The sequence below is a fragment of the Larus michahellis genome, chromosome Z (assembly GCF_964199755.1).
Source record: "Larus michahellis chromosome Z, bLarMic1.1, whole genome shotgun sequence".
Taxonomy (NCBI): Eukaryota; Metazoa; Chordata; class Aves; order Charadriiformes; family Laridae; genus Larus; species Larus michahellis.
The window spans coordinates 35,780,906-35,802,996 of record NC_133930.1 but is presented as its reverse complement, the minus strand read 5'-3'; the positions used below and the strand labels follow the sequence as shown (position 1 = coordinate 35,802,996).

General features: G+C 37.7%; 1 protein-coding gene across 4 annotated transcripts in view; it reads left to right on the top strand.

The window, feature by feature from the left end:
- Positions 1–22,091, top strand: part of BNC2 (basonuclin zinc finger protein 2) — a 342,608-nt gene that overhangs the window by 214,319 nt on the left and 106,198 nt on the right. For all 4 annotated transcript variants that reach the window (XR_012584895.1, XM_074569798.1, XM_074569799.1 and 1 more), the window contains exons 3-4: positions 2,521–2,623; positions 19,700–19,935. Coding sequence is in view for 3 of the 4 variants with exons in the window: in XM_074569798.1 (XP_074425899.1) it covers positions 2,521–2,623; positions 19,700–19,935 (339 nt within the window). In the remaining variant the exon portion in view is untranslated. The remainder of the gene's footprint in view (positions 1–2,520; positions 2,624–19,699; positions 19,936–22,091) is intronic.

Here is a 22,091-nt window from a genome sequence, read left to right as displayed (position 1 = left end):
CTCTGTATTACTTTATAAAAATGCATAGCTCTTTTTGAAGACTTTTCAGATTTAGTTATTTCAGGAACAAGATGACATTTTCAAGTTTCTGAAAAGTTTGTGTGAATTTTTGGGGGAGTATGTATAAAAGATAGAAATCTTACTAATTAGTTAATCTTTAACACTTTACACCATTAAGACTCTCTGTAAGTCAGGGAAGAGGAAGAAAAACATGAAACCTCTAAACTTTTTTCCCCCATCTTATAATTTATGATGGCTAAATGGATCGTTTTTGAATGTGTGTAATAAAACTCACTCTTAGGCTGAAACATTGTATTTCAGGTTCAAGCTGAATCCAATTTTTACAGGCAACCTGTTAACCTCTATGCCAAAAATAGGTAAGATTCTAATGGAAATGTTGATGAGCCTTAATAAAGCAACTCTACCAAATGACACAGTTTCATCTAGTATGTGTACATACACTGTATTACTGCTATTATACATACTGTAAGTGACACATGAGGAAGACAAAATAACATCAAATACAACAAATGTGTGTGACGTTGGTACAGAGATTTAAAAAAGGTGGTGTATGTGAGGAAACCTTTTATGGTAAAATAAGAATACCATTTTGTAAGCCCTTCTTGCAGTACAATTAATTACTGAGTTCATTAATTAATGAACATATTAGAGAAAGAACACCATTACTGACCAGTGGAGACCTGATATATTACTGAGTCAATAAACTATTGAACATGAAACAGGACCTTTCAGGAGAATTTTTTTCTCATGATCCACAAACGCATATATTATTCTTGCACGGTCAGCACTTCTTTGGTACCCTTATATTTCATATTACTAATTCTTTTAATCATGCATACATACAGCAGTGTTTTATAACCTAACTAATGAGTAATTGGACAGGTGACATTGGGACTGAGGCCCTGAAGTGTCAGGCATAATAGAGCAGGATTATTTTTTTTTTGCCACTAGGTGTTAGAGAGCAAAAGAAAGTAAAAGAGCAGGTAGGATAGGAAGGAAAAAGGACTTTTGTACCAGAAATTTATCAGAGAAATACAGATTTTCAGTGGATCTATGAGCTGTAAATGGCTTTAAATTGCTCTCTGATGCAGACAAATAAGTAAACAGATAAAACATTTAAAATAACTCTGAACATTTTTCATTGTCAGCAACCAAGGAGTTTAGGTTGGCCAAGCTGAAGTTGACTGTAATTTTCTTTATGACAGTACAGTTAGGGTAGTTCTTTTTTTGATATGGAAGGAGTGTGTGCGCCTGTGTGTTAATTGTTGGAAAAGGCAAGAACCTTCATAATGCTTCAGTATCTCAGTGGCCATAGGTACCAAGCACCCTTCCCCCACCTTAGCCCCCAAGTAATCATTGATTGCATCTAAATCTATAGAGATATCTTTTCCTGGCAGCTCTGGTAGTTACAGTAGATTGTTAATCTGTGAATGATCAGAATAAGCCTCTCTGTCTCAGAAATCTCCATGCAAATTACATCTAAATGCATGCCATAAATTTATTAGTAGCAGTTTGAAGTGCATAGGTCATCTTCTACGCTATTTAAAAACATATGTCTGTTACACATTAAAAAGAGTCTCATTCAATTTATATTCACTTTTCTGTGGATGTAGCTAGCCCCGTTAAAGTAAAACTGTGTAATTTTTAAAAAAATTTTTAAAAGGGACATGAGATACTAATAAGGTATATTATTTAGGCAAATTTCAGATCTCTGCATGGGACTGGAGTTTTATCATCACTGCTTTGAAATAATTCCATCTTTTGCAAAACAGAGAAATATATGTTTGAGAAATAGGGAGTGCTAAGAGGTAAAGGGCTATCCCTTTACCTAGATATTGGAGATAGTGATAGATGCAAAGGAAAGTTACAGGATGTTTTATGAACTAGTCCTATTCTTGTACCTTCATCATTTTATCCTAATTTGGGAACACATCAAATCCATGACTCCTTTCTGTGTCTGAGTTATATCTTATGTGAAAAAAAAGGAAACTTGAGAATAACCTTTGGATGCCATGGAGGAAGGGGAAAGAGATCTGTCGTTTTCCTTTTTGTGTGTTTTTGTTTCCTCATTTTATTCTTGGTTTTAATCAAGGTGATATGCTGCTGTACTAAGACATCACTAGTAACATTTTGCTTCAGGCAGTTGATGCAAAACCAGGAAATTTGTAGAACACCTTCAAAATCCTTCATCCTACCAGTTTGTTTTTTTTTTTTTTTCCTAAAGGAAATAGAGCAATTCTTTTAAAGACTTTAGGAATGTATTCATCTCCATGGGACAACAGACTATGTTATTATTGAATACGCATGTTAGTTGTCATTGGTCAGGGATACTGATGTATGTTTTTGAAAGAAAATGATTCTCTACTTAAAAGAATGAGCAATGCTTTGAATGTTGGAAGGTGGGTTTTTGCTATACAGTTAATACCTTCTAGCCCTCACAACAAATTTGTACAAGAAGGAAGAAAGACAATAATATGTGTTTTCTGTTTCTTTTTCCAGGCCATCCGCTGTACACTGGTAAATTGCACGTGTGAATGTTTTCAGCCAGGGAAGATTAACCTGAGAACCTGTGATCAGTGTAAACATGGTTGGGTGGCACATGGTAAGAAACGTCTGTTCTGGGCTTGTCTTCTCTATTCTGTCCATCTTTCCCAGTATCTTTAATTATTAAGAGCTGGAGTGATACAGACAGTAATGATATCTATTTGTCTGTACGTGCATGTGCGTGCAGTCTGGGTTTGTGCATGTGTATGCATGCATGTGCTATTTTACAGCAATTTCTAAGGTGAAAAAGTTGAGTGTCTGTTATTCTGGCAATAGCTTCAAGTGCCACCGAAGTTCAACAGCTTGTGTACAGCTCAAAAGAATATTCTAGTCTCCAGGAAATAATGCCGTTCTAGCAGGGCTTAGCAGAAAGGCAAAAAGTTTATAGTACGGTTGCACAGCAAAGTTTGTATTGCAAAGAAGCTTCAACCAATAAGTCACTGAGCCTAATGGAAATTCAAACATCGAGAGTTTGGATGTTGGAAGGAAATAAGTGTATCCTATATGGATCAACAAAAGCGTGCATATGTGATCTGTAAGTTGAACGTCTCTTCCAATACTTAAGTAGCTAAAGAAAGAAAGAAAAAAAGGAGGGATTGGAATGCCCAGATCCTATATAAAGGCATCAAAATACACTTATAGACCTTCCATTTTATTTATCCATAAATATTTTGTGTGTTTGGTGTTTTTTGTTTTGTCTAGACAGTCGTGCATGAGAGAGAAAGAGAGAGCTGTATACAAAATTAGAAGGCAAATAAGGAGGATACCTAAAATGGTTTAATGAAAAGGAAAGAAAATAAAAGAAATAAATAAGAGGGAAAAAGAGAAAGATTACTATGTTTACATAAGAAATTAGTGTTGGAGATTTCTTCTCATGGTCTAGGCTATTGGCATCTAAGCAAGCACAGTCTTCACTCCCCACTTCTACCAGACATTCAGTGGGTTATATTTTATAAATTTTATTTTATTTTGAAGAGGCCTGGAGTGGAAGCTTAGTACTTCCTTCCTAAGATGCACTTGATCTCTATTTATTTAGTTCATGTCTATGCCTGAATATGCTGACGTATGGCAAGTGTGAATGCTCAACAAATTCAACAGCACAGACTGTCAGAGAAGTTTTTAAAACATTCACATACATGGAAAGGAAAGCAGGAATGCAGGTACCATGCAGTGCTGTGTCACTGCATAGTAATATATACAGCCTGCCTACAAATACCGTAACACCACCAGTCTGGTAGCTGGTTACAGATTTATTATGTACTAGATTCTCTAGGGACACAGCTTATTTTTGCTCCTCTTAATTCCCAGAAAGTTATCTTCAGTCACAGTATAACCAGACTCACATTTCTTGGAAAGATGGGTAAACCTTGCAAAATTTGTATAGTTCAGGCATGCTTCAGGCTTTGTGTGGAATCAGCATCTGAGGTTTTGCTGATCCACCGATAGGGAAGACTTGTCTAGCTATTTTCCAGGGTGTCCTTCTGTTGAGTAATAGAAATTAGGAATCTAGCACTTACATTCTGGCATATAGGCATCCCACATTTTCTTTTTAGCCAGTACATCTTAGAAAAGTGTGATCAGATTTTCCTGATAAATTCTTCCCTGTGAGGTAGTTGAATTCAAAATCAGAATATATGATGGTAATCTCAGATTACCACAGTGTGTATAATAGAAATGTCCCTGTTTTACAAATCCGGAAAGTTGAAAGATGAATGTGATAATTAGGGATACACCACCTGCTCCCATACCTGAGTGCCTAGCATTCCAAATAGAAAACTTAATATAGCTGTATATTATTAGAAAGTGTTTGTTTTACTACTGCACCAAAGTGAAGAGTGCTCTGATTTATTTTTTTTTTTAGTACACTGTGTACATTCATCTGGAGTATTTACATTTTATGGCAGAGTGAGACAAGTCAGATGTATGTTTCATATACATAGTCAAAGCACAGGCTTATAAATTACTTCCTGGAGACTATGATGCATCTGCTTCAATTCTTGATCTTAGCTGTTTTCCAGGATTTCGAAGGCAGCATTCAGGAAACTGATCAATTCATTGCACTGTAGCGCCTGGATTTCAAAATGACTGAATCAGGTTACTGTTCAGAAGTGATTTTCTTTAAACTGTTAGCACGGTACATTCAGAAGTTGTTCCTTGAATGCAAATAGTATTTCCTGCTGCTTTAATTAAAGGGTTTCCTTCTGATTTTTATTAATGAATTTCAACTCAGCACCTTGACACATGGCATAGTACTTTACTGAATGTAATTATCAAAGAATAGGTGTTTCCAACAGGAAGTGCCGTGCTTATACTGTTCTGATAACCTAGAATCATAATTAACTGAACAGATCAAAAATAGCTTAGAACTGCAGTCTTCTCATGCTGTACTAAACTAACCTGTGCAGAGTTAAATCATGTTAATAACTGCCATTTAAAATGTTGGAATTCTTGGAGTGAGGAGGAAAGGGCATACAGCCACCACAGTATTATTGCATAGAGCAACTGTTGGCCTGTTTTCTTTTTTCCTGCTTCTGTTGTCTTTCTCATGTTTTTCCTCACTCACCTAAAATGAGCTGCACACATCTTGAAAGGAAAGGTTTCCTACAAGTTCAATTTCTTCTCTCTGGAGCTGCCAACAGTAGGATTGTCAATGTATGAACAGATTCATCAGAGAAGTTATTTTGTGGCAAGACAAATGTTTCTATTGGCAAGAGTTCAGCTTATCGAGTTTTGACCCTGCACCCCTGCGCTGCAGTGGTAATCCTACCATCAGTATTTTTAAGGCTGAAGCCAAAAGCTGTGTAGAGCAGAGCAGCATTCTCTAGCATTGCTGTGCATAATGGAGAACGAGTTATTGCTGATGTGAATCTCTGGATATTTTGAGGGATTTGGGTAGCTAGACTGTTTTAATTTGTTTTCAGCCTAAGCCTGGCTTTCCTATTGTCAGCTTGGGTGGGTATTTATTTTCTAAAACACAAAATAAATGGTTTAAATTGAATAAGCCATTTCCTAGGCCTCCAGCAGGCAAACAGATAACAGTTGGATGCTTTTCGGTTTTGTTTTTGGTGGTTTGATTTTTTTTTTTAATGGATAAGATACTTTGTATAGTCCATATGGTGGAAAATGAAATCTTACTAAAATCTAAATAGTTGATTTTTTTTTTTTAAGGAGAATTTATTTTAGCACAGGCAATTGCTATTTTGTGGCTTTTAAATAATGTGGGAGTAAGATGACTACAAAAAATTAGGACTTTCTTGAGTGCTTGAATTGGTTACTTCTCCTGTTACTTTTGTTGTATTAAAAGTAACATACTATGCTATGAAAATAGTCATGACATTTTACTAGCTTTAGCACAAAACCCACTTACTCAAACTTTATTCAAAATAATGAAAAAAGCCCCACTTTATTTGCCACCCACTTCCCCTAGCAGAAATATCTTAGCCAATGAGGAAAGAAATTAAGCAGGTCTGCAGTAAAAAGATGTTGATTTCATTGACTTTGCATTTTTCCTTGTGTGCTTGTCATTGATGTCAGCATAACTACTGTACTGCTAGCAGAAATACATTTATTATACCTAGTCCAACAGATCAAAAGGCCCAATGCAGTGTCAATGGGAAGTACAGTCTACCCTCTCTCATGACTGTTTTGGTCTAAAAAGGTGCTAAGGTGCCAGATGTCATAGTGGACTAAAACTATTATTTATGACGTTCGTTCTATTTATTTTTGTTTCAGTATCTCAGCCTTCACAGTGATCTAAAAAAACACAGTACAATAATATTTTTAAGTTTGTCTGAAGTCATTGTCACCTTGTTTCAAAGAGAGTCAGAAAATTAGAAATACTAGTTCTCTGTCTTGCCCTCAAACTGATCACTGGTAAAACTCAATCAGACAGCAGCGGCATGTTTTTCAGGGTTTTTTGGTACACTGTGCATTCTGGGGCTACCTGAATTTCACACTGTTCAATCTGCTCTAGGAAATAAAGTATCCTGTGAACATTGTTGCTGTCTTACTTCTTTTTTTTTCTCTCAGAGAAAGCTGATGCTGAGTCCTCTAGTGATCTTTTATGTCTTTTCATCTGCATCATGCCAGTCGGCACAGCTCGGTGCTGGACTTTTTATTCAAGTAGACTTTAGTACCTCTCTGAGGTATGGTGGGACCACATATGGCCCCATCTCCAGTCCAAGACTTGGCCAGGCCTTTTCTCTACTAACATTGAGATTGAGTTCCTCTTGGTTTTAATGAAAATGACATTAACTTGTAGATTTTGGTACACAGGCCAAATCCATTACTCTTTCTCAGTTTAAAAGCGGCCATCCAATGAATACTCATGCTCAGAGACTCGCCATGTGGGTTACACTTTCACCTTCTGAAGGAAGTTTTCTGCTGCCAGTATTTGTATAATGCATGTACTAGCTTGCTGTAAATGAGACTAACAATGAAAACAACTACCTCCACTAGAAAATGGAGAATGCTCTGTCAAAAAGTCAGATGCATGACACGACTGTGACTTCTTTATTAAAAATGGTTGAGTTTTGTGAATTTCTACATTGAAGTTCATGAAATTGTCAGGTAAAAGAAACATGAAGTGAGAACAAAAGAAAGGAAGGACGGGGTAAATAAATAAAGAAAAGAAACAGAAGAATGGTGTGGAAATTTTAGAAATTGCATCTTTCCCTTTCCCTGAAGTTGCTGAAAGGATTTGGTCCAGGAGGGAGGTTTAGATTTTAAATGTGAGCTGCATGGGAATGAGTCGGGAAGGAAGAGGAGTGCTATGTTGAAATAAAAATCATCAGGGTTCCTATATTTGTTTAAGGCCAAAGCTGTTAAGTGAAAGAAATCCAGGTTTGCAAAGTCAAAGATCATCTCCAACAAACCAAACCAAAACAAAACCACGTCACAGATCTTAGAGTCTCTCTAAAAGCTGGCAGAGCTGCCATGTTGTTCTTCACTTAAAAATGGAGATAGTAGGGAATAAATACTAAAAAAGGAAAGGAGAAATGTAATCCTATTATTATAGTTTACTGGTAAAATAATTGGGTTATTTTTATATTGTTCCACAGGATATAAAAAAATAATAACAATTTTAGCATACTAAACATACTTGTTTCCTTCTATTAATTTTATTTAATGCTTCAAAATGCTTTAAAATAACTTGAGAACATCACAGATTTTTTTTTTTAGTTACGTAGAGATTTTTAGCAAAGTGATTTTCTACAATTCATTGATAACAAAGACTAGCTCTTCGTGACTTTTAAAGTAAAACTATTTTAGATCTAGTCTGGCTTTTCCTGTCTTTTACTGACAAAATCATTTTAATCCTTCTGTTATAACTTTCTTTTGACCCTGAAGGCTGAGGCATATTTTTCATTACTCAGTTGCTTCCAGGAACCTTACCTGATTAACATTCACTACTGGTAAACACTTTTTTAAGTCCCTCCCTCTGCCGCTGCCATCCCTTTTTGCTTCCCTTCAGCAGCAATTCCCAAAGTGGCCAATGCAGCACAGAGAAGATGCACTCTGTTATCTTGTGGGTACGCTGACCCAGTATCTGGTTTTAAAGCCTGCCACATTGGTAGGAATGATGTGATGTAGTGTTTGCTTTGGGTTACTTAAGATCACCCTTAATGCAAGTGAAGCTGAGGTAAAAGCAAATGAGAATATCCAAGTATTAGGGGATCCAAGATACATAACATTGTTTCAAAGGTTTATAAGACACAAGTGACAGAAAGGACATAACAGTTGCCCCAAGATCAGATAAAATAAAAATAAAATAGAATAAAAAGCCATCCTTTTCTGTCCTTGTATTCAGCTGATACTTGCATAACCTTATGGTCAAGGGTTTAGTCCTCGTGCAAATTTGACATCCTCAATTGTAGAGTAAGGTTTTTCCTGGGGGTAAACCACAGGTTCTGTACTTATATATGTTCACACTCGCACCTCCTTGGATTTCCCTGGGTGTCCATTCAGATCAAGAACTTTTTTCTCTTCTTTCCTGCTGCCCCCAGGACATCTTAATGCTGTCAGGAAGAGGTTAGACCTTCCTCCCTCTCCACAACTTTATTAGCTCATGGCCCTGGGTTTGATTTGGATATGCCAATGTCCCTTGGACATGGTCAGGTGAGATTATCCCTGAACAGACGTTAAGCAGTCAGCTAAGGACTGTTCCAGTGCCTGGTAAGCCCTAAACAGACCATGACCCATTCTGAAACATAGTGGCCTTTTCTGCTTGGTTGAGATCTATTCACATCTCAAAGTGAAGCCCGTTCTCATTGTGAATGTTTTATTTTCTGAAAATCTTTTCATTTACTAATCATGCTTTGTACTCTCACAGAAATGGCATTAATACCATCAGTTACTCATTGGCAGCTCTGAAATACATCTAAGGCCACTTTTATAGTTATGATCTCCCTTGACTAGCTATAAAATGCCCAGAGAGGTTTAGACTAAAGGCATTTCAAAAGTGCGAGTTATTGTTATTTGGTGCCTGTCATTGTTGAATTTACAGTTTACATCCCATTTAGTACACCCAATGCCACAGGATAAAATGCTAGGAGATGTCTTGGACAATGATGTCTTAGACCCTCTTCTTAAGGAGAGAATCCAGTAAGGGAAAAAAATTGACTTGCTACGTGCAAGATGGAGCAAAGGCAATAAAAACAATGATTTTTTTTTAACATTAGCAATTGGAATTCCTCTTTCCAGACATGGTAGAGTCTGCTTTTTGTAAAGGTAGTAAGTGAAACCCTTGATCTTGTCCCCTTAAGTGTGGTGATAGGAAATTCACTACATGGCATAGCTTCAGATAGGAGCAAAAGAGTGTCTGGTGCTCACTGCTTGATTCCCAGATGAGCAGAATAAATTCTGTGGGACCTGAGAGTGCCAATCACCAGCAGATTTGTGGGGCAGCAGTGGTGGCCTTCTGCAACATGCATCCATAATTCTCCAGCATGTTTAGGTGGCAGTACCTGCTTACTTGTCTCTTTTAACACCTATGCTGCTGCACATGAATTGCTGTGATGTGCTAACCACTTTATCATTTTATTACACTTTATTACATCATAAATTTTATATCTTCTTAACGATCCTACAAGAAGCTTAATTGTTTATAGGAACATCTTAATTAACTAGAGGTCACTAGGTTAAGCAGAACACAAATTGAAAGAGCTCTAAATGAAACAAACCCAACCACTCCATTCCATATAGCTTCATAAGGTTAAAATGGGATTTGTCTGCAAGAATAAAAAATTCATACTGCTTTCAGATGTTACAAAGTAACGATAATACCATGGGTAACTTTACCTCAGCTTTCTGTTTTGCAAACATGAAATTCAATGGAAAAAACATATTTTTTTTTTTACCTACTAGGAAGAATTTCAATTTGAGCTGTAGCATTATGAGGAAACTTACCCCAGATTAATTTAGCAGACAATAGCGTTACTTTATTATCCCATTTCCATCTGGATTTTAGAAATAGAAAAGATAATACAAGAAATGTATAACATGAGTCTCAAAGACTTCTCTAATTATATTCTAATTGATTACAGTCAAATTTTTCTGAAGTATATTTAACAAGAGCTTTGTGAAATGGTCACAGTACCTGAATCAGGGTGGGAAAGATTGATGTTTATGAATGGTAGAACTAGCTGTATGAACCAGTCTTCCCAGGATCTGAACATCTTCAGCTGTCAGCAACTTTAGGACAGCAGGTTTTCCTGGGAAAAACCGAGGTGGTTTAGCACATGTGGGAAAGCATTTCATATAGGCTTGAACCAGAGTTACACCCTAGACTGAAACACCACCATGGTCTTGGCTTGCCTTTGTGAAATGCCTCTACAACACAGTCCTCCATCCAGACAGAACGATGTTAACAGGTGGGCAATGCCTGTTGCATTTTCATTACAGTTTTCAAGGCTGCAAAAAAGATGGAATAGGTTGCCTGGAGAAGCAGTGGAATTTCCCCCACTGTAAATATCAAAGACTCATCTTGACAGAGCCAGATATAACCTAATCATCTGAGGCGCTGCTTTCAATAGAAGGCTGCACCAGACAATCTGCAGAAATCCCTTCCAACCTAGACTTTCTGTGAATCTGTGATCACAGTTAATGGAATTTGAGGTGCGTTTGGATTATGATGGAAATCCTCCAAATCCAGACCACAATCCAGGACTCCCAAATGTACTTCTGTCTCACTGTATATAGTATGTCAAGCAGATGGTATTAGGACCATTAAGGTACATATTAACTCCTATCTCACCTTTATTAAGGGAGAGAATATTTTTAAGAAGGTGTTAATGGCTGACAGGAAGGAGGCGTTTGGGTTTGGGGACAAGAGATAGGAAGGATCAAAGATGAATGACTCATGAAGGTCATGGAAAGAGATACATAAATTTAGTGGCTTCTGTTATAAATTGTAGGTTTCAACAATGACACTGTCAATCCATCTGTCAAGGAGCAGCAAAAGTGGAGCTGCCCAACAAAGAGGTCTTAGCCGGGAGTCAAGGGCAACTCCAGCAATGGCCATGCCTGCACCATCAGCACAGTTCCTCGAGGTCTGATGACAGCAGACTGAACCAGGTGCTGGCAACTGCGTCCATTGACAACCTCAGGCACGGCAAGGGAATGAGTCTGGTCAAGGGTCCATCCAGGGGCTCAAATCAGGAACAACAGAAGGTGGGGCCAGACACAGGGATGATGAGCAGGCTGTAACATGCGTCTGACGGTCATCTAGAAGACAGGACTACAGACAGGCATATCTACTATGTATCTTAGGCCCAGGCCTGAGCTGGAGTCCTGGACCCATGGTCTGAGAATGCAGGCTGGAGATCTCCAGAGAGGCTGGATTTGTCCATTTGGTGCACTCAGGGCCGTGACACCAGGGACTGATCAATAGTTGCTGTCTCTAGCAGAGGTGACAGATGGTACTAACACACACAAAAGGAGCTGGGTGTTGGGATGCTCACAGGATTAATCTACATGTGCTTCTCCATCAGGGTAATCATCAGTGCTGAAGTCCTCGTTCACATAGGCACTAATGCACACACTGACGGAAAGGACTGCAAGGTCCAAATCCCACAGAAGAGAGGAGGATCTCTCTCATCTTACCTATCATGGTCCCCATAGTCAGGTGTCTTCATTTATGCAGTATGTCCACGCAGGAAGTGTCTAGTAGCCCAGATGTTTTCCTGAGAACTTGGAATGAAGGTTCTTTGCAGCTTGTTCCTTTGAACACATTAGCTATCAATACGGAGGAGGGAGAAAAAGCCTACCAGTTTATTTCTTTATTTAAGGGGTCAATTCTGAATTAAAAACATGCTTATGAGGTATCACTATACAAAGTTAGGTCTAACCCTCATTTTATGGGCAAGAAGTTAGGAGGAAGCATTTTGGGGTTTTTTTTGTTCTTTTTTTTTTTTCCTCTGTAAATATGTTTTCCACTATTGAAGAAAAAGTTTTTTCTATAGAAAAAAAAAAAAACATAAAAGAAAACACCTGTTTGGCTTGCAGGAATTGGACAGGGAGGCTGTTTTCCTGTCAGGCCAAAAGCGACCAGCACAGGGCCCCTTTAAAAAAAAAGTCATGATTTCTTTTTTTCCCTATTTCATGTGAGCATTGGCAGAAACTCTGACAAGCAGTTCTTCATATTTTATTATGTTCTTGTCTGGCAGAATCTCTGTCAGGCAAAAACCTTGTCAGCGGAAAACCTGTCGTAGGATCAGAGGAGACAAAAACAGGTGTCACAGAGGCAGTCAAAACTGAAGGAAAAAAAAGATTAGGCTAAAGAGAGAAAGGCAGACAATTACATTAATGCCATTGCTTTTATCTTATAGATGTGTGTTATTATCTCGGGGTGCTGAGTGCGCAATTGCCTCAAAGAAAAGTAGACAGGAGACAAGGGGAAACTTGATAGTTATTAACTGAAGAGGCAGTGTGTCAAAGCTGGATGGGGTTCAAAGTTTTGCAAAGGGATAAAAAAAATTGCAGACAGCAAGCAACGTCTGTGAACAAACTGTGGTTCTGCTTTCGGCTACATAAACCTAGTAGCAATCTAAATGTTTCAACTTGGAATCAGATCATAGACAGAAAAATTAATGAAAGTTTTCATTCAGACTTTTTTTAATAACATTTATTTTGTGTACATGCAACTGGAGTGCTGGGGTTTTTTTTTTATCTGTTATAAAAATGTTGTTAGAGCATGAGGCATGGCGAGGCATGAAGACATTTATCAGTTTAGTTGCTGTGTTGTTTGGGTTTGAAACACCTATTATCAACACACATTTAATTTTAAAATGCTATTAAGAATCCTTTTACTAAGCGTGAACATCTGTACATGCAAGCTGTAAATTAGAAGATCACATATGTGTCCCTGTCAGAGACTAAATGCATTTGGCAAATGGTTTCCATTATTAGCTTTTAAATACAGTAAAAGGCAGAAGGAAAAGTTGGGTTTGCCTATCAATCAGAATATGCTGTACTTACTCTCCTTCCTGATCTTTTGAAATCCACAGTTCCTTAGTACACATTTCTCTTCTATCTGTATTAACTTGTGAAAGGGATGAAGACAGAAGTGAAATGGAGATCACCAAAGGATGCCATATTGTAGCTGGAATTTATACCCACACTGATTCAGGATGTTCACCCACCCATATAAATGTTAATGTCCCATGTTTTCTTCGCTTGTGCCAGGGATAAATGGGATAATTTCCTACACCATGAAAATATTTGAGGCATTTAGTAGACACTGGCAAGTTTTCTTGTCCTTAGTCACCTTCTAAGCATGATTTTTTGAGGAGCAATTTTTTCCACCTACAAAATGCACCACATTACACCATGTTACAGGCAGTATTAAATCTGCATCCTGAGGGAGGCCACGTTAGACCACCTCTTGTAACTGCAGTCATTTGCCTGTCCCTCCAGCGTTTCAGTTGTTCATAAACTACCTTCTGTTTTTGAAAGGATTTGTTACTTCTTGTTCCTTCGTTGATGGAAAAGAAGAAGATCTTGAATGCAGAAAAATGTGAAGCTGTTTGTGTTCACTACTAAAATCAATAGCAAACTACAGTGCTCCACGTTGCCATTAATAATACCGTATCTGTTTTACCATTCTCGACATGCTGTTGTTGCAACAGTATTATGGAATCTTTCTGTGTTGGTATTATATATTTAATCTGCCTGCCAATTTCAGTTTTTCTTGCTGAAGAAAGTGGCCCAGATATTTATATATTTTAAAAAGTCTGTAAAACTCTCTGTTATTGTCTGGACACAGACCACGTAAAACTTCTTTTTCATTTTCCTATTGACCCTTGAAAAAAATCTAGTAATCTGGAAAGATGATGATGTTTATAAAATTCTGTATTGTCATGTATATGTCTGTATGCACTCCAACTGTATCCCTCTTTAGTAATTTAGAGACCTAGATAGAGAGCATGCAAGAAAATCAAGAGTGGGACTATTGCAGACCCTAAATTTAAAACCGAAATGAAATGACATCCATAATAATCTACCTTGCGATTTACTAACTTTTCTCTGTGGTGGTCGGAGATACACAGACAGGCAAATCAGCTGAGAGAAGGGGTTTCACTAGACCTTTTCATCCCTCTGTAGGGTACCTAAATATTTATCTAAGATCAGCAAATTAGCAAGAGGTATGTGTGTTTCCAACTTCAGTTGCATTAAAACTAGGATATTTAAAATTCTTTTGTGTTCAGTAAAGGCAAATTCTCATGCATTTTTGTAACTATTCAAAAAACAATGGGACCTCTAAAGTACAAAATTCATCACTGCATACTTGTCTGTCTTTTCCTTAACAAAATGGAATCCACTCAGAAGCATGGCTTTTAATTTGGTTGACTTTGTCCACGGCACGTTGGGAAGGAAGAGGTCTAAGGTCAATGAGTAAATTTGCACAGCTGAGCCTATAAACTGGCCACAGTACAGATGAAATGAAAGATTTTGTCTTTGTTTTCTGTCTTTTGATAAATTGAACAAGTATTTGAGCCTTATTTTAATGTATCTTTGTACTTAATTTCCTTTGAATTACACAGGGTCCCAAAACTCCAGTAAAATATAACTGGGGAAGTAGTTTTCCCCTCCCTAGTTTACTACATAAAAAAAAACCCAAACAAAAACAAACCGAAACCAAACACAAACGGAACATAAAAGTTCATTCATTGATTTGTTACAAATAGATCCAAAGTTTTTTGCTGGAATTTTGCATAGTAAGAATACTGCAGGCTGTAATGTGAAGATTGACATTGTATCAATTTCAAAGTTCTGCTTACCATTCAGGTTATACTGAGCAGAGTCTCTGTAAAACCTGGGGATTTTGTTTACTATTCAAGGAGGTAAAGAGTGGATATGCCAACATGGGGAGGAGGTTTAGGCTGGATATTTGGAACCATTTCTTTACTGAGAGGGTGGTCAAACACCTCCCCAGAGAGGTAGCTGGTGCCCCATGCCTGTCAGCGTTTAGGAGGCGTTTGGACAACGCCCTCTATAAATAGGCTTTAACTTTCGGTCAGCCCGGGAGCGGTCAGGCAGTTGGATTAGATGATCGTTGTAGGTCCCTTCCAACTGAAATTTTCTAAATTATCTAAATGATTGTGGTACATACTTGATACTTCAGAGTTAGGTAAGAAAAACGGTACTGAAAGGTTCCTAATTCCTATACTAATTATCCAATATTTTTTTTGGCCCCCCCTTTTTTAATAGTTAAAATTTCTGAAACAAGTACTTGAAATTTAGAATTCACCATGGAAATATTACTTGTCTGTGTGTTGTTATAATAAAACACAAGGTGCTTTTTAGGCTGTTCCACAAAAAAAAGGCAATTACTCAGCAAGAATGCGATTTTAAGATTCATTAGATCTCCTCTTTCTCTATCACTGAACAGCTTTCCACTCACACTGAGGTAAAGAATATCAGACTATTGAGGCGGTGCTAAGAATTTAATTGGGCTATTTAAAGGTAGCCTTCTTCATTTAAGCACCTAGATGAACCCATCCTAGCAGTGTTTTTGGAAAAGATTGTGCAGGTTACGAACAAAAAGTGACAAACATGTTAAGACCTTTCTGGGTGAGCTTTTGAGCCCATTGAAAGTGTAAGAAGTATGAGTAATACCTCATGCTGCACTAGGAAGGGACTTCTAATGTGTCATTTGTGATGTTCAGTCACTCATATCTTCTTCATAAGGACACATCTGTTTATGTCTTTTTTCAGGTATGATAAAGCTCATTCTTTTATATAGCATGTTTCATCTTGAAGTCTTCTAAGAACTTATGAAATCATACACTGCTGCAGATACTGTTGAATGTATTCACCTGTGAAACAGGGCATTGTTCATTAGCATATGGAAATTGAACCAATAGTTCAGAACAGAAAATTGTGAGGAATGCTTGGTGCACATGAAATTAGATGGGCAACTCAGGATAGCAGAATAGGACTACTGCTCTGAGATTTGACAAGAAGGTTAAGTTAGTACTTTTTTCCTTACAGAAAAACCAACAATGAGATTTAGGTCCTTTTCTTATCTCTTATTTGAAAAAGTATATGTCTAGCAGCATAAATGGTGTCTTGAAGCCACCTAGAACACTAGCATTAGTTCACTAATGATACCAGAGGAGAAATCAGCTAGAAGTACTACAGAAAGCAACTTCTCTCTGTCAACTATTTCCTTAGCAATCTCTTTTAAAGAAACAAGATATTTTTTATAAATTACAAATTACAGTGAAAAGTTTCAATTTCCTGCCAAGTGCAAGGGGTTTCAATAGTCAATGGTCCATAAGAATTTCAGATGCTTACCATACTATTATTTCTCATATGGGTGCAAGTGCATTTCCTTTTTGTTCATGTACAACTTTTTCCTTTTTTTTTTTTTGTCTGTAGTGTGAGGTCTGTTTTTAGTTTGAAAATGTTCTTACACACCCATGCAAAAATCCATGCTTTGTTGTGTTATAAATTACACATTTCAGTGCATATTCTGACTTGTACTTCAAGAGGATAAAATTCACTGCTTACTTGTTTATTACATAATGTGCAGAATAAGGCCACAAATCAAAATTGGAGATTATTTCACTGTCACTTGGAATGTTAATCTGACACTGGATTAACTCTTACTTGTTTGTGTGTTTTGAGAAGTGGATGAGTGTTGCAGATAAATGGAATGGTACAGGGTGTCTTGTAAAACTGTGTGTCTGCTGGTCAAAGAGTGTGCTTAGTAATTTAAAAGGACCTTTTTTATTTCTTTTTTCACTGTTCCATCTCGGTCTTTCCAAAGCTATTATCTTTAGAATGGTCACATTACATGAAGTGGGTAAATGTTCACAGAGATTTTTAATCTCATTCTAGCTATTAGTTTTATAATCCACCCAATAGCCTTTAGATAAAGACGTCTTACAGTCATTCTGGCTGTTGGGCCAAAGCAGAATCATGACCTTAAAATCTTCAGCAAGCCAAGTCTTCTTTAGGTGGAAGAACTTGATTTTCCTCACTGCAGGCATAGGGTTTACTGTTAAATAAAGAGAAACAAAACCAAATATTAAGATATATTAGAAATACAGTATGATGCAGTGATTAAAAAGCATTGAGTATTCAGAAAAACATTCAATCACGTCTTGACTCTGTTCTAAATTTGTATAAACTTGGAGCAGCCAGTTAACCTCTTTGGACCTTATTCTCACTCTGTAAGACTGAAGGTGGAAAGCTCAAGGTGTCCAGATCTGCTTAATTATTTTGATAGTCTGTGTGATAGAAGGTGTTAGATTATTAACACTAATATTATTCACAACGTTCTTATTGCAAGTAATAGTAGTAATTTTTTAAAAATATTAATAATTTGCTTTATTTTACCCCTTCCAAATGGTTTCTCTGCCCCCCCTACATATATATGTATACATATATACACATACCAGCACACACAGAGCACAGCCTGCATAGTAACAAAATCAATTTTCTAGGCTTTTCTAGCTGAGTACTTTGATGACACATCTGTTATGGTAGTAGCAAAATAACCATCCATAAAAGGGGAAAAAAAAAAAAAGTAGGAAAGTATTTGACCTGTTTAAGCTTCAGTCATATCCCATTCATTAGACCTTGTAAATAAATCAGTCCCACATCGTGAAGCCTATATAGCTGAAGTACTTTGGAAGAGCTTTTGGAAGAAAAATCCCACCCTTCACATTCTGCAGTATAAATGTCCTGTGGAGAGACATAGGACTGCAGTCCCTAGGCTTGCCAATTCCTTATCTTTTTTGAATGTTAAATTAATATTTAAAGCTATTTATTCAAAGTTGACTTAACCACTAGAATAGGAAAGATCAGACAAATCAGTTGCAAGAAATGAAGTATGAGGAAACCAGAACTCTTTGACAAAGTATTCCTTGGAGTAAATGTGTTGAATGAAGCCAGCAAGTAAATGATAAGGGCCTTTGCGCTCTGGATATAAGAAAGCAATTTATCAAGAGTACATGAACTCTCCAGTGACCATAAGCCAAGAAGAAACCAAAGTACAAGAGAAGAAGTCCCTATAAAATTATTTTAAATGCTCAGAAATTTTTCTTTAAAAAAAAACACTGAGAAGCGTAGGTGCTGCAACATAGTCCATAAAATGGAAAGAAAATTAAATGTAAACATTGATACTGTGTGATGTCATATGCAATTCCATCATATTTAACTTCACAAGGGGATAACAATTACCGTCATGCTGCAAACCTCCCCTCCCCTCATCTCTAAATTATTCATGTCACAGTGAATAACATGAAATTCACCCAGAAGAGTAAAAAAAAAATTAGTCAGCTCACGTAGCAGTGAATTTTTGATAGAATTTATGGTAAATCAGGAGACTAATTTTTAACATGTTTAAAAGGCTGGGGTTTAGGTGTATGTTTTCTTTTTTTCCCCTGGAGGTTAAGTGTCAAACCTTTAACAGTCCCAATCAATTCTGCATAGCTTTGGTTTTGGTCATCAGTTAATCAAATTTTCTTTAATTTCTTTTGAAGTTATGAATATTGTAGTCTCTGGGGCTCAGCTGAGCACCCTTTCTGCTCTAGGAATTAAAGTTAATAGTGACTTGGAAACTAGGCCTGTTTCAGGCTGCATCTGTGAAAGAATCACTCAGTGATGAGTGGTGTCCCTCAGACATTCGTACTGGGGCTAGTACTGTTTATTATCTTCATCAGTAACATAGACAGTGGGATCGAGTGCACCCTCAGCAAATTTGCAGATGACACCAGCTGACATGCCAGAGGGACCTGGACAAGCTCAAGAAGTGGGCCCATGTGAACCTCATGAGGTTCAACAAGGCCAAGTGCAAGGTCCTGCACCTGAATCGGGGCAAGCCCCAGTATCAATACCGGCTGGGGGATGAAGGGATTGAGAGCAGCCCTGAGGAGAAGTACTTGGGGGTACTGGTGGATGAAAAGCTGGACATGAGTTGACAATGTGCACTCGCAGCGCAGAAAGCCAACCATATCCTGGGCTGCATCAAAAGAAGTGTGGCCAGCAGGTCGAGGGAGGTGATTCTGCCCCTCTACTCTGCTCTTGTGAGACCCCACCTGGAGTACTGCGTCCAGCTCTGGAGTCCTCAGCACAAGATAGACAGGGACCTGTTGGAGCAGGTCCAGAGGAGGGCCACAGAAATGATCAGAGGCATGGAGAACCTCTCCTGTGAGGACAGGCTGAGAGAGTTGGGGTTGTTCAGCCTACAGCAGCGAAGGCTCCAGGGAGACCTTATTGCAGCCTTTCAGTGCTTAAAGGGGGCTTATAAGAAAGATGGGACAAACTTCTTAGCAGGGCCTGTTGCAATAGGACAAGGGGTGGGGTAATGGTTTTAAACTAAAAGAGGGTAGATTTAGACTACATATAAGGAAGACATGTTTTACCATGAGGGTGGTAAAACACTGGCATAGGTTGCCCAGAGATGTGGTAGATGCCCCATCCCTGGAAACTTTCAAGGTTGGGTTGGATTGGGCTCTCAGCAACCTTATCTAGTTGAAGATGTCCCTGCTTATTGCAGGGGGGTTGGATTAGATGACTCTGGAAAATAAGTGCATCTGCCAAATTTGATGTTTTTAGATAATTATTTGGGATTATTTTGTCTTTCCTTTGGCTCTTCTCTTATACTTAACCCCTTTTCTTTCAGCCTTGGACAAGCTTAGTACTCAGCACCTCTACCACCCAACCCAAGTGGAGATTGTGCAGTCCAATGTTGTGTTTGACATCAGCAGCCTGATGCTCTATGGTACTCAGGCTGTGCCAGTGAGACTGAAGATACTACTGGACCGACTCTTCAGTGTACTGAAGCAAGAGGAGGTGTTGCATATTCTACATGGCTTAGGCTGGACACTTCGAGACTATGTTCGAGGCTACATCCTTCAGGTAGGAAATAAAGCAAAGCATGTTTCCAAACCCAGTTAATGCAATTTTATTTTTTTTATACAGACATGATGACTGTGCATCCAAAGAGATAGAGTGATATGAAGTAAATTTAGCATGCCATGTTCAAGACTAGTGATGGTGTTGGCAAAATAAAACATTCAGTTTTTCGTAAGCTAAAAATTGTGGGTTCCTTCATACTGTAGTATTCAGTTGTCTTCGCTTACACTTATGGTAGGAAATACCATAAATACTGCAGATACTGAGGTTAACTACTGCAAGCCTGATTTGGTCATCAAAATCAACTGGCAAGTTTTCAAGGGCTACCTTTTGACTTAAGGAACTAAGATCCAAGTCAGCAGCTCCTTCATCTTTTCTTTCCTTCTTTAGAGAGCTATCTAATAAGGAGAAGATGAAATGGGGGTTGTGTTCATGGTTCTGTTGGGAAGTATCCTTACCGTGTAATGTATAAACAGGAAAATCTTGTTTATAAGGCCATTTTAAAAAGGTAGCTTTAAATAAAGTGTTACATGCAGGTTGGTTAAGATAAGATAAGCAAATAAAACATAAAATAAGTAAATAGACAGGCTTGCTTTATGAGTATGGTCATGAATATGTATGGTTGCTTATCTGAAGAACCTTGTCATCTGTTGGGTTCCAAATTGAATTACTATATTTTACAGGACTATTTCTGATTGAGAATCTAATACTACATGCTTCTAAGTTCTTTTAATTGCTCCTGACTTTGTGGGAGCTCTGCGTCATCGAGAAGTCATCTAGTTACTGAAGTGGACAAGCCTGAAAACTTTGAAAATTCTAGTTTCTGATTGATTTCTTTACTTTCTTAGGCAATGACAGTGTGCTTGGCAGACTAATTATGAATAGATTATCATAAATATATGATAGATATCTATAGAGGTATGTACTGTGATGGCATTATGTCCATATTGCGTCATATTTTAGATTCCTGGATTCTGAATGCTACTGATCAAGAGGGCTAAAGAAATATGATTTGCAAAGGGATACATGTAAATAAATGCATTTAATAGTTAGGTGTAATATATTGCAAGTGTAGAATGTAATTCAGTGTCCCTTACAGAGAAGAAGACTGACTGAAATCAGTAGGTTTTTTGCTTTAAAGGTTGTAGAATCAGGCTCATATTGATTTTGTTTTAATTCTGTTGTAGTGGTATTAATATATGCAAGAATGGCTTGTAATATAATTACATAGATATTTATACAGAATGAGATTGTGACCTATGCATCTGAATGGTGTAAAGGCCTATAATACACCATTAGGTCAGAGTTCAGTTTACCTGGCTAGAACTCAATCACATTGTAGCCCTCAAGGCATGAATTTTGCCATTACTGCATTCAACAACAGTGTATTGAATATTATGTCAGTTAAAGGAGAACAATTATCAGGGGCAGCTGTTACCGTCTTGCCACATATTGACTTGGTTAGTGCTTGGCTGTGGATTCTGTTAGTGGGTGAATGAAGACCTACGAGAGGTGTAGTTGAGCATGCCTGTTAGTTTAGCTCTCGAATTTGAAAGAATCACAGACTGGTCGAGGTTGGAAGGGAGATCATTTTGCCCAATCCCACTGCCCAAGCAGGGACACCTAGAAGTGCTTGCCCAGGACCATGTCCAGATGGCTTTTGAACAGCTCCAAGGATGGAGACTACACATCCTCTCTGGGCAAAAAATGCATTTGGTTTCTGTTAAAGCTAGGAAGCTCAGTATATAGCAGAAAAGGGAAACTGCCTAGTAAAACATATATGACGAGAAATCTTAGGAAAATTAATCCAATCTATGATAATAAAATAGTGTTCTTTAAAAATTAACTCTATTGCAGCTATCTGATAAAAAGGAGAAAAGGGGAAAGTACCAAATGAAATAATCCAGAATATCGCAGAGTGATGGGATTGTTGGTAGGCTGTCATGCAGTGAATTCAGCATCTGACTCTCAGTCCAGGAGTACAACCCTCTTTAACTTTTCTGTGCAAACCTGTCTTAAGTTATAACCTAGTCCAGTCAATGCTGGTAAGTTTATCACACATTCATGCATACTCATTGTACATCAAATACACAAATATATATATCTCTCTCTTTCTAGCAAAAGCTTTAAATTTGCTATAATGCTGTAGTTAGCAAAGC